Genomic DNA, 20,506 nt, shown 5'->3' with positions numbered 1-20,506 from the left:
AAGAATGTCCTTATTGCTTCTATGCCCTTACCCTTCTGGACAAAAGGTCTGGGTGTGAATCAGGTATGAATGGAAGAAGGTGAAGTTATAGCTACAGGAATGGGGCACGGTTTTTGGTTTTTGGTGGTAGGAGTAAATAGTCTAACACTAGGAGAATGAACATCTTGGACCTTGGGAGGCATGGGAGAGGGAGAGACATCAATGGTCTTCTGTCTTTCAGAGCTATCCCCGGGCCATTCCTAATGAAGGTATAGTTCTCTTGAACTAGCAAATACTACATTTAACTGGGTCTGCCATACCCTACCACATAGCTCTGACTACAGCTGATTGCCATTTTTGTTTAACAAGAAGCCAGTTGAAAATGGCAGGGGATGTCCCATCTCTTGCACCTCCCATATAAAACATCTGTCAGCACCTCCAGATATCTTTCCCACTCCCATTCCTGTAGCCTTCACTAGTCATCCTGTGGAGTGGATGAATGCCACTCAGTTGGTGGCATGGACAAACAGGACAGTTTAGATTGACTACCTGTAGGCAATACCTCCATAAACAAAGACTAGACTTATTTATTCAAACTGCACTAGAAACCTTAAGGCTTACCAACCACCTGGGAGGCCATAATGGAGGCACTGTGCCCCTCAATTGATTTAGATTACATTGTGAGGCTCCAATAATTTTAAACACTTTCTTTCCAGGTGCACAATGTGTGCCCCTAGGACTGTACTTCTTAGATGGGTGTCAGGCATTAATTTCCTTCCTCTTGAAAAAAACAATGGCTTGCACCTTACAGGTGGTCATGAGAAACCTTCAGGTGTTTAAGGAAACACAACTGATAGATCACAGAGCCCTCGGATCATATGTAGAACTATCCAAAACGAAGCTACCCTTTATTACTTTGAGGAGTTTCTCACAGAGATAACTTACTTGCTAGTTGTATGCAGCCTGAGGGGCAGTTATTGGTACAAGAACCATCCAATTAGAAGAGGTAGAACAAAGTTTACCCTCAATTTAGCTGAAGAGATCAATGATATCACATTGTCCCTGAAAGGCATTTATAAGTCAGCCTCAACTCACTGCTATGGGTTGTTATGACTGATATAATTGCCCTAGTTTTCCTCTATGCAGGCCATGGCAAAGTATGTGTAATTGCTAAGATATCCTCCTGTGCTTAGATTAATGCCTTGGACTAAGCAGAAAAGTCAATACAAAAACAATACTTAGGAAGCAGCCAAAGTAGACCCAGATGGTTTATGGAATTTGTTCAAAGGATTGGTCTGGACCTCTGGAGAGCACAGATATTAATACTGAAGATTGGCCTCACGGTACTTGGAATCCTGTTACTACTAGCCTTATTAAATGCTCCATGAAATATATTGAATGGGTTTGGTTCCACCCACTGGTGGTCAGATTAATCAGAATGACCAACAGCTCTGGCTGGTGTGGCTCAGTGGATTGAAAGCCGGCCTGCAGACCAGAAGGTTGCTGGTTTGGTTCCTGGTCAGGGCACATGCCTGGGTTGTGGGCCCAGTCCCTGGCTGGGGGCCTTCAAGAGGCAATTGATCACTATTTCTCTCTCACATCAATGTTTCTCTCTCTCCTCCCTCCTTACTCATCTCTCTAACAATAAAAAATCTAAAAAATAGATTGACCAACAGAGTGGCATCCTCATGAGAAAGTTGGCCAGAAGCCACGAAATCAAGGGGTGGATATTATTGGGAGATAATTCTTCATGGGTTTGTCATATTTCTGCACATCTTGTGAATACAGGCACTGACCACCTGGGGTAGGGAGAATAATGGCCCTCCAAAGTTCCCAACCCTCAGGACATGTGAATCTGTCACCTTACATGCAAAAGAGACTCTGCAGATGTGATTAAGGATCCTGAGATGATGAGATTACCCTGGATTATTTGGGAGAGCCCAATGTCATCACAAAGGTCCTTATAAGGGGAAGAGGGAGGCAGGAAAGTCAGAAAGGATTGACAATGGAAGCAGAGTGATTTGGCCACAGGTCAAGGAATGTGAGCAGTTTCTAGACACTGGAAAAGGCAAGGAACAGATCCTCCCTCAGAGCCTCCAGAAGGAACACAGGCTTTGATTTTAGTCCTTTAAGACCCATTTTGGACTTCTGACCTCCAGAACCATAAGATAATAAATCTGTGTTGTTTTAAGCCACTAAATGTGTAGTAGTTTGATACAGCAGCAGGAGGAAACTATTGAATTGGTCAAAAAGTTCATTTGTTTTTTTCTGTAAGTTGTTACTGACCAAAGCAGGGCTTGTTCACATGGCGCCTTGGTGTAAGACCCAACAATTAGTGTTGAGAAAAACAGGTCTTTATTTACAATATTACAACCTTGGGGGGGGGGGGCTGGGAGCACTTCAGCTCGGAACCTTGTTCTCCCATGACACGCAGCACTTCCCATGTTCCCCAAAAGGCTATAAACCAAAACAAAGCCCAATAATTCCCCATCTCTTATCTATCAGCTTTCTATTTCAGGATCTGGGTACATTGTCAGCAGCCTCCATATAATAGTCCAGAAAAGCATGTGCCATGTTACATTGGATCATGGTGAAATCCAGAAAAGGCACAAGTCCTATGAGAATGTCCTTTCCATAAGTCCTGAGTTCCAAGAGTCCAAATAAGAGTCCGGGTTTGCAAGGTGTAGTCCTTGGTGTCATAGCTAGAGCAGGAATGATCAGAGCAGCAGCGTGCCTGCTTTCCTACTAGCCCAGGCCGCATGGCCAAACCCTGACTACAAACCGCATAGCTGCTTGCTGTGTCTCCCTTCTCACCACAGACCAGCTTCACTACGAACCACATAGCTGCTGCTTCTCTACAGGCATCATGGCTGAATCCCATTTCAGCTCACGCTGGCTCCTTTCTCATGGCTCCTCCTCCTCTTCTCTACTAAACTCACTCTGCCTGTAGGGCCCTCTCCCATGGCAGACCAGCTCTCCTACAAAGCTGCCTAGCTGCTACATCATAGCTCTCTTCCTAAACACTGGACCTCCTGGCTGACTCCTGTCTACACCCTTTTAGACTGCATGGCTTCTGTCCTTTTATCCTCATGGCTCTCCCTAATTTTAAATGCTGACCCAGGACACAGTATGTCATTGTTATGAAAAGTATCTTAAGTCTGTCATCCGCCCTTTTACCTCGGGGCAGCATAGCTGCCCTTCAGGAAAGGCTAGTATCTTAAGCCTATCATCTGCCCTTTTGCCCTGGGCTACTGCACAGCTATTATCTAGTTACCAACTTGGCATAGATATGCAAAGTACCTTAAAAGCTGTATTATCTCCTTCCCCCATCCCCAAACCATGAACTGTGGGACTTTTGGGGAGGGATCCCCTGCTCTGTTACAACATAGCTCTAGTAGTGCATAGTTGTCTTGAACTTCATTCAAAACAATTTTGTTAGATTGTATGGTGACAGCTGTCACAGCAGCATGCATTAAAAAAAAACAAAACACAAAACCCTTACCAAATTGGTGAATTTTTGTGTAGTCATTTTAATATTGAAGTTGGAAGAAAAGACCCAACATTTTCAGCATATTATGCTTTATTATTTCAAGAAAGGTAAAAACGCAACTGAAACGCAAAAAAAGATTTGTGCACTGCGTGGAGAAGGTGCTGTGACTGATGAAACATGTAAAAAGTTGTTTGCAAAGTTTTGTGCTGGAGGTTTCTTGCTGGACGATGCTCCATGGTTGAGTAGACCAGTTTAAGTTGATAGCGATCAAATCAAGACATTGAGAACAATCACTATTATAGCACGTGGGAGATAGCCGACATACTCAAAATATCCAAAATCAATGAAGTTTTTGGTTAAAATGAAATGTATCTTTTATGGAAAAAAACCATATGAACTTTTGGGCCAACCCAATAATATACTGTCTTTATTCTGGACTATTTTTTTCAAGGATATTTGTATAGTCCTTGAAGATCTCTCTCCTGAGCAAAGGGCTGCAGGATTACTGCCCATTTATAAGGTCTGGGTTCCCCATACTTGGGGTTTGTCTCATAATACAACCCAATGCACATGCAGGTGTCATCTGGTTCTCTGTATCATTCTGCAGAAGTTAGGGCTGGAGGTATTTGCACAAGAAAATGCTGATACTCTGGCTACTGCTACTGCTGTAACAAGCAAAGTCCTTAGCTTCTGACTTAAGAGTCTTTTGTCCACCACCAGCATTCATGAAATGTAGTTTATAAATAGGGAAAAAAATCTCAGACCCTAAACAATTCCTGATAGATTATAGAACAATTTAGGTAAACCACAGTGTTTTTTGTCTTCACCTTTAACCTCATTTGGGAACCAAGGCTATAAGAGTTATTTGGATGAAATGGAATGATTGTAAGGCTGTACATTTTTAAAAAACTTTCAGCTTCCTATGTAAAATATCTCAATAGGTTGCCTTGAGTGCTACAAAACTTGCAACACCCTAAAAGCATTTTTTCCCATAAGCATTATCATTCTCTGGAATTCCCAGATGATTTGTTTCATACAATAGATTTTGTACACTTAACCTACAAATTTCCCCATGGGCCCTGACTGGTGTCACTCAGTGAGTTAAGCGTTGTTCCTGCAAACCAAAAGGTCATGCCTGGGTTGTGGGTTCAGTCCCCTGTCAGGATATGTGCGAGAGGCAACCAATCTCACATAGATGTTTCTCTTCTTCTCTTTCTCCCTTCCTTCCTCTCTAAAAGTAAATGAATAAAATCTTTAAAAAGACATAAAAAATTTCCCCATGGCTCATTTGCTTATTTTACACAACATGATTGCAGACTCTACAGAAGGTAACATTTAAGGTCGGGGAACAAATTCCAATACATGTGTGTTGAATACACTTGTCCTCTGTAAAGAAATAATTAGATCTGAAGTTTTACACAAGCGGGGAATGAATGTTTTCTTCCTCTGAATCTACTGCAAAGTAAGTATGAATCTATTACCTATATGTCACTATACTATAAATCTTGGGAAGGACCAGAGTATAAAATATGATCTACTATTCTAAAAGAACTTCCTCTCTAATGTAAAACATAACAGTTCAACAATTCAGCTCAATAATAAATGTTCTCATGCCGTGAATTTTGGTTGGGCACTGTGTGATTAAGACTTGATCCCTCTTTTCAAGGACCTGGTCTAATAAAGGAGATACACACACAAGTGTAACACAAGGCACAATGTGATGAGTGACACACACACAAAAATAAAGCTATATGGGAATACAGAGTATTTATAGAGCATGTATGGCCCACAAAACCTAAGATTTACTATCTAGTCTTCCCTGAAAGTTTGTTGACCACTGATCTGGATCCCGACCTCCAAAAGTTCCTTAAAATGTAGATTTCTAAAGTGTTACAACAACTATACTGTATATTCTTACGGCTAAATTGTATTACTTCATAAATTGTGCATATACTTCAGAATTTTAAAGAAATTAAGTTAGATAATTATAGAGCAATTTCATTAACTTTAGGGCTAAGACAGAAATGATTGGTTGTCCAATGGTTGAACTTTTACCTTGAGAAGTAATGACTATGTCACATCTAGACATAAGCAAGTAGTCATCCTTCACAGAGTATGGATCTTTCAGCAGAGAGCCTTGTGTAGTTATTGAACAATGCTGCTAGAAATTTAGCTAATATCAGATTACTATATTGCGATTCATATTTTCAGAACTTCTTAGATCCAGATTACAAAGGGACTCTGTTCAAAAGTAGTCTTCGTGCAAAAGTATTTATTCCATGAAGAGCTGGTTTAAAAAACAGAAAATAGTATATATTTGCATATTTGGGTCACAGTGTGCTGTCAGGGTTCACATTTGTTTAACACTTTATTAATAAAAATGTTTTGGGTTATAAGTTCCTTTCAAGTCATCTTTAAGGGCAAACAATGACATCATTTCAAACTCAGAATTCTTTGGGGGAAAAGAACTTCCTATTTCTTCTTTGTACCCATTATTGCATTGAAACTAATTTTTGAATAATTATCTTTAAAACCACCTACGGTCTGAAATAGGGCAGTGACTTACTTAATATAAGAATATAAAATGAACACCTCGGCTACATTAAACTGTCCCAGTTGGGCAGGCACAGTTTCTAACGAAAGTTTCGGGTACAGAGCTCACAGAAAATTCGGAGGTGCTCAGGCAGGGATGTCAGCGTGGAAGCGGAGGCCACATTTGACACAGGTGGCCTGATCACCTAACAAACTGGTCGGACGCGAGGGCAGGAAGGCCTGGCCGTGGACCAGTGACTCCATGGGATTGCGCAGGGTGGCTGCAGAGGTGCATCGCATCTTTGGTTATGGGCTTCTTTTCTTTATTAACTCAACTTCCAATTCCCACGCTCCGCGCAGTAAGACCAAGCATTTTAAGTCTTCTAAGTAAACAAAAATTAAGCATATTGGAATAAAAACACTCCTCTTGCCTTCATATGGACCCTGAGGTCCCAGGGGCTAAGCAAAGAATGTCCAGGCCCACCCAGAGCGACCGCGCGGTGTATGACGTAAGGGGGTGGGGCGACTACGCGGATCACGAGAGCGCAGGCGCAATCACCACCTCAGCATCGAGTGGTCCAGCCCTTTCTAGTAATTTCGCTAGCAGTGACATCATCCGTGTGCGCCTGTTAAAGTGCCTTCCAGAACTCAATCATCTATTTTTTCGGTGAAAGGAGTGAAGAGAAAAGGAACTGACCTCTCCCACCTTACTCTGCTTTTAGTCTTTAACTCCCCATGTCTACAGTTTGACTCATGGAACAGGAAACGGGAAGCGAAACAGCCGGAACTCGAAGCCAGCTCGGTAGGGCATGACTCGGCGACGCAGCTAGCCGCGTTACCCGGCGTGCTCCGCGCGGCGCCGGCGGAGGAACGTGGGGGAGGGGGTGGGGAGGAGGAAGCAGCGGCGGCGGCTGCGGATGTCGCTGCGACCCAGCGGCGTCTGAACATACGGCGGCTGCGGAGCGCCGGACCTGGTCTGCGCCGGAACCCACACCCAGGTCGCGGCCCCTCGCCCCCTAGGGCGGTCCCTCAACTGTTGCCACTGAGGCGACTCGTCCTGCATTCTCCGTTGTCCGGGCCAGCCGGCTCTGGCATCTGCTGGCTCCCCCTGGTTCGCCTGCTCCCTCCTGAGTCACTGCAGCCGCCGCCATGGCCGAGAGTGGTGAAAGCGGTGGCCCTCCGAACTCCCAGGACAGCGCCCCCGCGGCTGAAGGTGCCGGCACCCCCGTTGCCGCTGCTTCCGCGGAACCCAAGATCATGAAAGTCACTGTGAAGACTCCGAAGGAGAAGGAGGAGTTCGCTGTGCCCGAGAATAGCTCCGTCCAGCAGGTGAGGGCCGCCGTGGGCTCGGGCCGAGGAGGAGGTGGCGGTAGGACCTGTGCCCGCGGCGGGAGGAGGTGGCTTTGCAAGGGCCTGGGAGAGGGTCGCTACCGGAGGTGTTCTTGGCCATTCTTTAAGGGCTCATCCAAATTAGATCACACCCAAGTTCGTGGGTTTGTACTTTGGAACACCGCAGAGGTTTGTGGCAGTGCCGCGCGGCCTGTTTGTGGGACGCGCGGACAGCGCTTCCCTCCACGCCTTCCTCCTGGCTTCGGCCTCCACCGACCCCCAGCTCCCCGCCCCCAGTCACCTCCCTGCTGCTCTTCACAAAGGAAAGGGACTTACCGTCTGGCTGTGGGCTGGGGCGAGGGTTTTCTTAAGGCCAGTCTGCTATTTTGTCTCATGAATGAAAACGGGGGGTACTCATTGTTTTTACCTGCCTGAGGGTTAAGGTGGATTTTGCAATGAGAAGCACGTGTACATTTAGTTACGCATTTTGGCGGCTGAAATCTTTTTAGTAATTTTTTTTTTAAATGTCATAGGAATTTCTTTCAGCTACACGATAAGTAATAGTATTAGGCTTAAGGAGAAAGGTGGGTGACTTTCATTGATGACTTGCTGTTTTCTTTTTAATCTGTCATATCGTAGATACTAGTCTAGGTTTTTGTTTGATATTAGAGGGACGATGGCTGTGTTATTCTTACAATAGCACTTGCAGTCTAATAAAAGATCACAATTGGAGTTAATGGAGAAGACTACGAAGTAACTTACAACTTAAAATATATTCAGGAACATAAATTTTACAGTTAATTATGAATCTTGAAGAATTCAACAAATTGTTTTAGCATGTTGTTTAATACATCCCAGAATGATTTTCATAATTATTGCATTGACCTCTGGGGATGTCATACAATGTGAACAGTTTATGAGGAAACAATTCCTGAAATGTACCTGTTTCCTCAGGGACAGTAAATGATTTGGGGTATTGGTGTATACAATTCTAAAAGGTGGTGGGGTTTGTGAAGTTGTAAGTAGTGTGCAGCATCAGGTGTGAGAAACTTTACCACTTACTGAATCACCTTTTTAAAAATAAAGATTTTATTTAGTTAGTTTTAGAGAGGGGAAGGGAGGAATAAAAAGAGGGAGAGAAACATAGATGTGAGATTGGTTGCCTCTCCCACGCACCTCAACCGGGGACCCAACTTGCAACCCAGGCAAGTGCCCTGACCTGGAATCTAATCTGCAACCTTATGCTTTGTAGGATGCGCCCAACCAACTGAGCCACACCGGCCAGTGCCATATATATGTATGTATGTATGTATGTATGTATGTGTGTGTGTGTGTGTGTATTGTCTCAGTTTTGCTATGAAAAATTTCCTTAACATTTTTATATTTTCCAACATACAGGTAAGTTGAAAGAATTGGGAAATGAACTCCCATATGTACAATTAGTGTTTTGCTATATTAGCTGTGTCACACAAATCATTTACAAATCCATTTTATTTTTTGGATGCATTTCAAAGTAAGTTTCAAATATCAGTACATGTTTTCCTTAAAAAGTACTTCAGCAATGTGCATATCATTAATCGAGTTCAATTTTTTAAAACTTTGTTTTAGGTAAGGTTGACATACAATGAAATGCACACTGTTATAATTCTGATTTTCCACAAAACTGTAGAACTTAATTGATTAGAAAGTTACCTCTTACTCTTTCCCAGTCAGTTCAGTCACTCTTCCCTCCTTCTTCAACCACTTAAAAAAATTTTTTTTCTTCATCATTGGGTTGGTTTTGCCTTCCCATAAGGGACATTAAGTAATGCTTTTTTTTCACGTAGCATAATGTTTTTGAGACTCATTCTTATTGTGTATTTTCTTTATCATGGCTGTGTTTTTTCCATTGTATGAATCTACCTAAAGTTGTCCATTATCCTGTTGTGGTCAGTTACCTGGGCTGTTTTTATTTAGTTAATATGGACATTCTTGTATAAATCTTTTTTTGACTAATGCTTTTCTCTGTCATTGTTAAATACTTACACAGGTGGAATGACTGGATCATATGGTAACTGTACCTTTAATTTTACAAGAAACCATGTTTGTACTATTTTACAGTCCCACCCAATAGTGCATGGGAGTTTCTGTTGCCACATCTTGCTAACATTTGATAGTGTCGGTGTTTTTTGTTTTAGCAATTCTAGTGTGTGTGTAGCCTTGTGAACTTTTGAAGTCCTTAGATCTTCTTAGAATTCTATTTCAGGTTTCCACCATTATTGCTGTTTTGAGCATTTTACTATAAAGGTTAGAAAAATTCAGTATTCCATAAATTAACAACACACTCCCAGAAGCTATAATGTATGGTATATTAAAACAGGTTGAATACAGTTTTCCATTACAAGACTAAAGTGATTTGAAAAAATTTAAAAGAGTCCTACTTTTTACACTGGGAAAATGTAATTTTTGTAATAAGAATGTTATCAATATAAGTTATTTTTTTAAAGTACTTAAAAAGATTTCTCATTTTTAACTTATAAGGTAGCATATCAATATCAGTGTAGCAATATCATTAGCTGTAACCTACATAAAGAAAAACTCTTTGGGGTTTTGAAATTTAAGAGTGGTATCCTGAGACCAAAGATTGCTGCAGTGGAGTATTTAATTAAGATTAAGTAGGTGCTAACAAAAAATTGAGGATTGACTCCACCAGGTGACCATTAACTCTTGCTTAAAAATTATAGTAGCCTACTGCTCAGTATCTGCACTTTTCTGTCCTCCCTGCCCCCCATTCATTCCCAGAGCAGTCACTGAAGGTATTGATCAGATTTTGTTATTCTCTAGGTAAAACTAATGGCTCCCCATTGATCTTAGACTACTTAAAGTTGCCATGAGGCCCTGTGTGGTATGGTGCCTCTCCATTCTGATGCCTTTTTTTATTCTTGGCTACGTGGCTCTTGCCATATTAAGTTTTTAGTTCTTTGACCTGCTATTACGTTTTTTTCTCTGCCTCAGGACTTTTGTGCAATTTGGTCTTGCTGCCTGCATTGCCTCCTACTCTTCGCTCCTTCCATTTATCCCTCAAAGAAATATTCCTGATTGTCCAGACTAGATTGGGAATCCCCAGTTGTGTTTTCTCACAACACCCTGTTTTTGCTCATAAATCATCACAATTTAAATTCTGTATTTATGTGACTATTATGTAACTATTTGGTTAATGCTTATTTTTCTGCTAGAGAAGATCTATGATTGTTCACCTTTGTTACCAGAGCCTAGCATATGGTATGGGCTCAGTGAATATTTTTTAAACAAATGAATGTAGATCATTATGAACAATAATATGTATTTAATGATAACTACCAACTTCTGAGATTTTGCTGAGTGCAGTATATACAGTCTCATGGCTCCCTGCCCTCCTCTCTTAGCTTAGTTTTAAACAGTTTTTCCCTTAGTTCATTCACCACTCTTCAAGCACAACTCCTGACTGCCTCAGGACATTCACTCTTTAAAAAAATATTTTTTTCTTTTATTGATTCTAGAAAGGAGGGAAGGGAAGGAGAGAGAGAAACATTGATGTGAGAAAGAACCCACAATTCAGGCATGTGCCCTGATCAGGGATCAAACTTGCGACCTCTAGGTTTGCAGGACAATGCCCAACCAAACTGAGCCATGCAGGGCAGGGCCATTCACTCTTTTATTTGCTGAAGCCTAATTCTTCTAGAGCAGCCTTTCTTAGCAGGGGATCTTTATCTGAACCACAAGATACAGATGATTTGAATGACATCCATTCTTCTCAAAGATGGTTCATAGCTAATATAATTTAAGTGCATAAGAGAGAAGTTAATTCTTTACATATATGTAGTCAGTATATAGTGCTGGTAAATGTTCCAGTTATTCAGGAAAAACACTAATTTGTCGTGTTTGCTGATTTCTATGGTGTAAATTCTCTTACCATGGCAGATTTTAGGCTACCAATATTAAACTGGCTCACAAAAGTCCTGAAAATTTAGCAGCGTGAGCCAGTAGAAGCCATTGTTTGCAGTGGATACCTTAAGGCAGGGGTCAGCGAACCACTGTGGGACAAGTCTGCCATGCCCGTTCATTTATGTGTTGTGAGTGGCTGCTTTCAGAACAGGCCAAACGGCCCCTAGCTGAAAATATTTACTGTCTAGACCTTTACAGGTTTGCTGACTTTTGCCTTAGGGCAGTAGGGCATGCTGTTCTAGATCTTGTCACACAGTTTCTGAAAACCCTTCTCTCTTGGAAAATTTTTTTACCATGACTTAAATAATTACAGTGCTGTTCAGTAGAAACATAATGCAAGCCACATATGTAATTTAAATATGCTCAAAGCTCCTTAAAAAGTGAAATAAAATTTTTATTGTGGTAAAATACACATAACATAAAATTTACCATCTTAACCATTTTTAAGTGTACAATTTAATGGCATTAAGTACATTCCCATTGTTGTGTATCCATCACGACCATCCATCTCCAGAACTCTTCCCATCTTGCAAAACTGAAACCCTATGACTATTAAATAGTAACTTCCCTTCTACCAGCTGCTGGCAGCAGACATTCTTATTTTCTGTCTCTGAATTTGACTAAATATCTCATGAAAGTGAAATCAAAAGTATTTGTCCTTTTGTGACAGACTTATTTCACTTAGTGTATTTTCAAGGTTCATCTGTATTGTAACTTGTCAAAATTTCCTTCCTCTTTAAGGCTGAATAATATTGTATAAGTATGTGTATTCCTCATTTTGTTTATCTGTTGGTGGTTACTTGGCTTGCTTCTACCCTTTGGCTACTGTAATTTTAATAATATGTTTTATTTAATGTAGTAATTATTTCAACATGTAATTGATATAAAAATTGAGGTACTTTTAATTTTTCATACTAAATTTTCAAAATCTAGGGTGTATTTTATTTTACACTTACAGCACATCTCAGTTTGAACTAACCACATTTTAACTGCTCAGCATGTGCCTAGACTACTGAATGAGATAGCATAGTTATTAGACTTCATGTTTTCCTCTCACTTACCTCTTTCCCTTTGTTCATTACATTTCAGCCATTTGTATGTCTTTCCCCTGAAGTATCACTCACTAGCTATTATGTCACTGCTGACTACAGTAACATAATAGCTGATATTTATTCCAGACTTATCAAAGCATAATGCACTTTTTTTAGGTTTCACAGCTTTATGATGAAAGTACTATTATCCTTTTTTTTTTTTAAATGAAGAAACTGACTTAGAATGATAATATGATCAAATTCCTAAACCAATTAAATAATGGAGCCTAGATTCAAATCCAGTAACTATCTTTGTAGCCCACACCTAATTGGCTGCTCCAGGTTGCCTTAGCTTTTCTCTGTCTGGCTTTTATTTAAAGGTTAGTTCATTAGATGGTGATTGGACTCACCATTCTAAATTTTATTAATAATTGTAATCTCACACCATTTTGTGCTTTTGTGGACTTTATCCTTTTTACTGCATACTGTAAGAATTTACGAGGGAAGGAGTTGTTTACCTCCTAATCCTATGGTGCCCATCATTGTAGTTGGCACATATTGAATAATGCAAATATTTATTATTGAATGAACAAATAGTGTTTTAAAGATTATTTACAATATTTTGTACTTATTTGGGGCTTTAACATTGTGATTTACTGAGAAATATGTGATGTTTAGTTAGTAAATATGCAATAACATTCTCTCAGTTTTTGTGTACAAGCAGCTTCCACTATAAAAAAATCCCATTAAATTAGGACTGGGAGTTTTTTTTAGAGACTAAAGCTGCTATCTTCTATACATCTACTGTTGGATGCAAAAATTATTGGCTACAAAGAAGTGGAAGCACATACTGTGTTCATGGATAGGAAGAATTCACATCATTAAAATGTCCATACTACGCAGAGCAATTTATAGATTCAGTGCAATTCCTATCAAGATTCCAATGACATATTTCAAAAACTTATATGGAACCACAAAAGGCCCCACATAGCAACAGCAATCCTGAGAAAGAAGAACAAAGTTGGAGGACTCATGCTACCTAATATCAAACTATACTATAAGGCCATAGTAATCAAAACAGCCTGGTGCTGGCATAAAAACAGACATAAATCAATGGAACAGAATAGACAATCCAGAAACAAACCCATACCTTTATAGTCAATTAATATTCAACATAGGAAGCAAACATATACAATGGGCTGAAGATAGTTTATTCTATAAATGGTGCTGGGAAAATTGAACAGATATGTGCAGAAGAATGAAACTGGATCACCTTACACCACAAACAAGAATAAATTCAAAATGGATGAAAGACTTAAATGTTAGACTCAAAACCATAAAAATTGTAGAAGAAAACGTAGGCAGCAAAATCTTGGGCATTGCTTATAGCAATATTTTATTGGATATATCTCCCCAGGCAAGGGAAACTAAAGAAAAAATAAATGGGACTACATCAAATTAAAGTTTTTGCACAGCAAAGGAAATCATCAACACAATAAAAAGAGAACCCACGGAATGAGAGAACATATTTGCTGATACAGCTGTTAAAGGCTTAATATCCAACATTTATAAAGTACATAAAAAACTCAGTGCCAGAAAAACAAACCACCAATTTAAAAAACGGGCAAAGGATCTGAGTAGACACTTCTCCAAAGTGGACATACAATAAACATGAAAAGATGCTCAATGTCACTACTCATCAGAGAAATGCAAATTAAAATCACAATTTCGTTGACTGTCTCAACACACCTGTCAGAATGGCTATCATCAATAAATAAGTGCTGGCGAGGATGTGGAGAAAGGGGAACCCTTCTGCATTGTTGGTAGCAATGCAGCCTGGTACAACTACTGTGAAAAGCAGTATGGAGATATTAAAAAAATTAAAAGTGGATCTGCCTTTTGACCCAGCACTCCCACTTCTGGGGATATATCCAAAGGAACCTAAAACACTTAATTTGAAAGAACCTAAGCATCCCATGTTCATTGCAGTGTTATTTATAATTTTCAAGATATGGAAGGCAGCCCAAGTGTCCATCAGTAGATGTGTGGATAAAACAACTACGGGACACTTACACAAAGGAATACTACTTGGCCATAAGAAGAAGAAAAGTTTACCCTTTGAGACAGCATGGATGGACCTGGAGAACATTATGCTAAATGAAATAAGCCAGTCAGAGAAAGACAAGTGCCAAATGATTTAATTGATATGTGGAATCTGATGAACAAACTGAAGTAACAAGGAAAATGGGGACAGACTCATAGATGGAGAGCAGGATGACAGCTGGTGTAGGGGGTTAGGTTAGGAGGTGGAGAGATTGTGGAAAAAGGACTTGTGGACATGGACAACAGTGTGATGATTACTGTGTGTGGTATAAGGGGACTAAATGGTTTGGGAAAAAAATACAATGAAGATTAGATAAAATAAATTTCGGAGTTAGCGTATAAAACATTGCATTCATTATAGGTATGAATAACACATGTGCCTGTTGACAAAACATTTTTATTACTATTAAAATCTGTACTCTCTTTTTTCCAGTTGGATGTCCTGTAAATATGGTAACAAAGGCTGCTTGGTTTGTTGGTTAAGTAGCTGGTTTTTGTTAAGTGTTTTTTAAACTTTAAAGCTTTCTCCAGTAGCCATTACTAGTTTTAAAAAGTACAGAATGCAAAGGAAAATAAATATATTACATATGCTGTTACTTTAAGATTAGACAATTCAAGTGATGTAGAAATGTATGAAATAAAAAGGGTGCCCACTTGATAACCTAAGTTTATATCTATAGTTTGTGATTCTGCCCAGAAAAGTGTACCTGTATATAATTTCCTTCTTTCTTTGATTAAGCAGATGGGATTATTACCCACACCTTTCTTTATCTTTTTCTTTTTTCTTTTTTTGGCAAGTGTAGAACTTGTTTCACTATTTGTGTGTATATATTTTTATTATTTTGAGAAAGGGGGGAAATGGTGTTGGCATAACAGTTCAGTATATTGAAATGTTGTCTGCTTTTTGGAGAGATCGTGAACCTTGGGATTTGAGAGATCTGACTTTGGGCAAGGTGATTTTACTCCAGTGAGCCTCACTGACAGCATTTTAAACTTGTGATATAACACATGCTTCACCATATTGTTTGGAGGATTTCTGAGACAATGTGTATGAAGTACCTGGCTTAAGAGTTTGTTTTATTTGTATTGATTTCTTTCTTCCTGCACCCTTTTGTTTGCCAGTGAATTGAGTTTTAATTCTTGTAGGTGAATGAAGCTTAAATAGTATGTGAAGAGTGAAACATTTAGTTTGTTAATTTTTTGTCAGATTTAGATCATAGAAACTCTTAAAAATATACATTTTATGAATAATGCACTGTAACATTTATGACTGTGTGTTCCAGTATAAGGTGCTCTTTTCTCATATAGCTGTTATGTGCCCTCTAGTTATTTCCTATATTCAACATCTTTGTGTAAGATTTATGCAGTGTTTTTAAATGAGGCTACTCACTTAGTGACTTCTCAGATGTCATGCATTTGGAGAGTGATAACTGGCTGAACTATTTATTGCACAGGATGATTTATTCAGTGTGGATGTTTTTTAAAGAGATAATGACAGTATTGACTATAAGGAACTGAAGAAAAAATGCAGATCCCTGAAGGATCTGTGACTCAAACAGTAAATATTTGAATGCAGTCTATTGTTCAGACATCTGTGGTATGTAGAAAATTTTTACTAAATGCTATTAATACATGTTTCTGCAGGAAATTAATGTGTATGCTTTAATCTTCAGAGCTTATGTTTTATTTAGAGGTGGTAATTTATTTCCCCCCTGAGGATATTTAATAGAAAGGAGGAGAGACTGGATGTTTAAAGGCAAGTTTGGATTGTAGCGTGTTTGTAAATAACACCTCTGTCTTTTAGCTCACTTAAAATCAGATTAACTCAGTTTTATAAAGTGCTTACAATTCAATTTTTCCTCACAAAATTGGGTTAGCAGTATTTGAGTGTCTGCATGAATGTGAGTACTGTCCCAGGCATTTTACATACGTCTTTTAATTCTTCTATCAGACCTGCAGAATAAATATCTCCATTTTACTGATGAGGAAACCAAGGCTCAGAGACAGGTAACATTCTCAAGGTCACACAGCTAGTAAGTGGCAAAACCAAGATTTGAATTCAAGTCTGCATGTGTCAGAACATCCTTAATATGGTAGTGCTATTTCTCTCCTCCCCCCAGCCATGTGTGTGTCTCATTTCTTCGCCAAAATAATCATGAATAGGGAGTAAGTGAAGTGGGCTCTGAACAGCTGAGTTTGGTATCATAAAATTGATACAGTTGACTCTTGAAAAGAGGGTGTTAGGAGAACTGACCCATTGTCTACTCTGTGTTCCTCAGTTGGAAATCCACATAAAAGTTTTGACTCTACAACTTGTTGTCCCTAGGTATTTATGGGGGATGGTTCTAATACCCTTCATGGATACCAAAATCCACTGATGTTCAAGTCCCCTATGTAGAATGATGGAGATTGGTGCATACAGTTGGTCCTCTCAGGTCCACTGACTCCCAACCGTGGACCAGAAATACTATAGGTACTTACTAAAAGAAAAAAAAATCTACTTGTAGTACATCCTTGCAGTTCAGACCCATGTTCAAGGGTCAGTTGTATACTAAATCTTAAGCATTCCAAAATTTTCAGTGTTCTATATGATTTTCTATATCTTGATTATTTACCTCTTTCTCCAAAAATTCGTCGTCGTCGTCGGCAGCCGTCCATCTCGAGAGACGATGGTGTAGCTTCTTGAGAGTCTATCTGCACCGCCGAGAATGGCTGTGCAGTCCGACTCAGGAGTGACACGGTATCTGTCTCCTCCCGTGTTGAATCGACATCTTGCGATGACGCTGGAGTGTCCTCTCCAGTGAAGCTGAAGCTACAGAGCCTGGGCAGGGTGATATGGAGGGTCTGCTGTTGCCCATGCAGCAGACCCCCCCTCTCTTCGCAGCTGAAGGGTCCAAGGGAAAGACGGAGTCAATACAGCTTGGCTTCAGGTGCACCGCAGGAGTTGCCGGTGTTGACTACAATGTCAAACCGCCTTAGGGACTCCGGCTCCGGATTTTCTGTCGGGGTTTACTCCCTTAGCCTTTCCCCTGAAGAGGTATGCCGCAAGGCAGCGGAGGTTTTTTGGAGTCAGAGTTTTCCTTCTCTGATGTGCCCTGACTGGAAGATCGAACCAGCGACACTTAGCTCGTAGGCCGACGCTCAATCCACTGAGCCAAACCAGCCAGGGGCTCTCCAAAAATTAACAATAGCAAATTTAGAGATACTCTGTCAAGACTGACAATCTGATTAAAAAGCAGATACAGGACACTTTGAGATCCTCGAACAGTATCATTGTATTACAGAACAGCAGTTGATATTCAGTAACAACATTATCAAAATTAAATTATAGTCATTAGAAAGAAAAACAATTTCAATTACTTTCACAGGGATAAATAAACTTCGGTTAGCTGGAGAATTGACTGAAGTATGAAACACCTGACGTTGGATGACGTTGAGAAAATGAAGGGTTACTGAATCAGTAACTTGAAGTACTTAATTTTTTAGGTACATTAGAATTTTGATTCATGTAGTTGTTGAGAAAGCACCTATTTTTAATTTTCAACTCTTCTGGTCTGTTAGTTATTACTGTAGGTTGTCAGTGTAAGCTCAGAGTAGAAACATACATGTATTGGAAATACTGATCCTTAGAGGACCTTTCTATCACATATGTTTCATTTTGAATTAGTGGTGGCCACACGGGCTTAAGGACAAACACAAGTATGTATGTATATATATGTATGTATGTGTTTGTGTATATAAGTGTTTCTATATCTAGGTAGTCTAGAAATAACTAGTCACAGAACTCCTTTATGGTTTGTCTCTTTCCTAGACAGACACATTTCATATAATTTGTTGCAATAAGTTTTATATTTCTGCTGAGAATTGTATACTGCCTCTGTAAAGCAGCTTTGAGAATTTTTAAGATTGCTAATTCATTTTTTTCTGTCAAACTACTTAGCTTCTGATTTTTTTTCTTATTGTTTAATAAAAATGTGGTAGGTAAAACACATGACAGTAAAATAAAAATGTTACAGAAAAATTTGGAAGTTTTAAAGCCAGTAGAAATGGAAACTTTCCCTCTACCCTTTTTTAGGGTTCAGAATATACAGTAAGTTTAAGGATACTGAATAACGTTAGAATTTTTGACCATTCTGCAAAAACAACATTAAATTGGTCATATTTGGATTAAAATTTGCTAAAATGCAGCTTATTTGGAAAAGTATATTCTATCTTTGATACGGTACAATTAACATTACGATTCATTCATGTTTGTTTCAAATGGAATGGCAGACAGCTGAATTTGTTAGTCCCTAGGTTTTTGCTACTTTCTTTCAAGCTTTGGATAATTTACTCAGAATAAATCAATGTTATGGGGCAGCAGAGTAGGAGGATCTTTCTTGCATTGCTTCCCAGAACTAAACTTGAAATAAAAATACAGGGGAAGAGTCACCTGAAATAAACCACCAGAAATTACCTTAAGAGGAGACTTATCTAAGGACAAGTAGAAACCACCTTGCGATTGGTAGGTAGGGCGGGTCACAGAAGGATCCAGCACTGTTCCCACAGGTGGCAGGCCAAAGCTAAGGCTCGGCTGTGGGAGCCTTCCTCTGAGAGGACTGCAGCCTGGACTCCAGACTGGGCTCTCAAGCACAGGACACTAGTGCTGGAATCAGCTGCCCATGTGGCATACAGTGGTGAAAGGCTGTGGGGTGTTTTGTCTGCCAGGGAGAGAAGTCCCCTGTAGACAAAGCCACTATTTTTTTTTTCCTTTCCTAAGTTGCAAAAGCACAGGTTTCTCATTTGTAGCTACTCACCTTGGGCTCAGGTGAAGGGAGGGCAGCGTGGACTGGGTTTACATGAGAGTGTGGAGTGGGAGACTTTGGGAGAGATGTGGGGGAACGGCTACTGGGTTCCCTGTGCTGAGGCATACCTAGATGCCGTAGTGGCCATTTTTCTTGAGAAGAGCAAGCCCCTCCCATGTGAAAAACAATTACCCCATCTGGTGGGAATCCACTCCCCCCACCCTCTGGAATCCTGCTCACCAATTCCTCCGGAATTCCACTTCCCCACCCACTGGAACCCTGCTCGCCCCACCCTGCATCTTTTTTATTCTTGCTTTTCTCCCACCCTGCTACTTGATACCTGCTGAGGTAGCAACAGAAGCTACCTTAGGGAGTGTCAGAGACTGGCTTTATGGTACGGCCATTCCACACTTTCCCAGGAACTGGATTGCCGCTTCCCCCTCATAGGACAGCTACAGAAATACCCTCCTGGTTTCCGGCAGACCCAAACACTGGACTCTGGAGACCCCACCTGCTTTTCTACTATGGGCTCTGCCCTGCTGGGCTCAGGGTAATCCAGGACAGACTCAGACGAGTGGTGCAGGGTCAAGGGGACATACCCATTGTCTTCCCTGAAATTTGAATGGCACTCCTTTGGAAGATCCAGGGGTCCCATCCTCCTTATTCTGCCAAAAGCGCTTTCAGAAACAGATAGGTCAGTGACTAGACTAAGACTAAGCAGTCCAACAGGCAGAGGCAGATGGAGGTAGATCCTGCAGTGCCTTTGGCCATTTGCTGACCTATCCCTGGGCCCTGTGCTGATAAAAGCCAGACTTGCAGTGCAGCGTGGTCCATCCCAGAGGAGGCCACTTGGATGGCTTGTAGCTTTGAACAGGCTACAAAGGGCTAGACAGGAACAGCATCTGACATTGGCTTAAATAACCTTCACACGTCAGAGCTGTATCCAAAGGGAGAACTCAGCCGGTAGCACTAAACTGCTGAGATGAATTTCACTTGTTTTTTTTCCCCATTATTTTCATACTTTTTTCTTTTAAATGGCCTTTTAATATATTTTTCCGTTTTCCTCTAATCTTTAAAAAAAATTTTTTTTTTACTTTATTTTCAGAGAGAGGGGAAGGGAGAGAGAAAGAGAGAGAGAGACATCAGTGTGTGATTGCTTCTTGCACACCCTTATCCGGGGGGAACCTGGCCTGCAACCCAGGCATGTGCCTTGACTGGGACTAAAACAGGCAGCCCTTTGGTTCACAGGTTGGCACTCAGTCCACTGAGCCATATTACACCCAGGGACTATTTTT

At 40.3% G+C, this 20,506-nt stretch overlaps 1 protein-coding gene across 2 annotated transcripts in view; it reads left to right on the top strand.

Annotated features, from left to right (window-relative positions):
* The first annotated feature begins 6,864 nt into the window (after positions 1-6,864).
* Positions 6,865-20,506, top strand: part of UBQLN1 (ubiquilin 1) — a 53,385-nt gene continuing 39,743 nt past the window's right edge. Inside the window, exon 1 of one of the 2 annotated variants that reach the window (XM_090274214.1) lies at positions 6,865-7,330. In XM_090274214.1, the coding sequence (XP_090130340.1) occupies positions 7,151-7,330 (180 nt within the window). In that variant the 5' untranslated portion in view covers positions 6,865-7,150. The remainder of the gene's footprint in view (positions 7,331-20,506) is intronic. The other variant, XM_090274213.1, reaches the window with a different exon arrangement.

This window comes from Furipterus horrens, unplaced genomic scaffold (assembly GCF_987537825.1).
Source record: "Furipterus horrens unplaced genomic scaffold, mFurHor1.1.pri manual_scaffold_4, whole genome shotgun sequence".
NCBI lineage: Eukaryota > Metazoa > Chordata > Mammalia > Chiroptera > Furipteridae > Furipterus > Furipterus horrens.
Note: the sequence above shows the minus strand (reverse complement) of the source record. Positions and strands in the feature narration are given on the sequence as shown.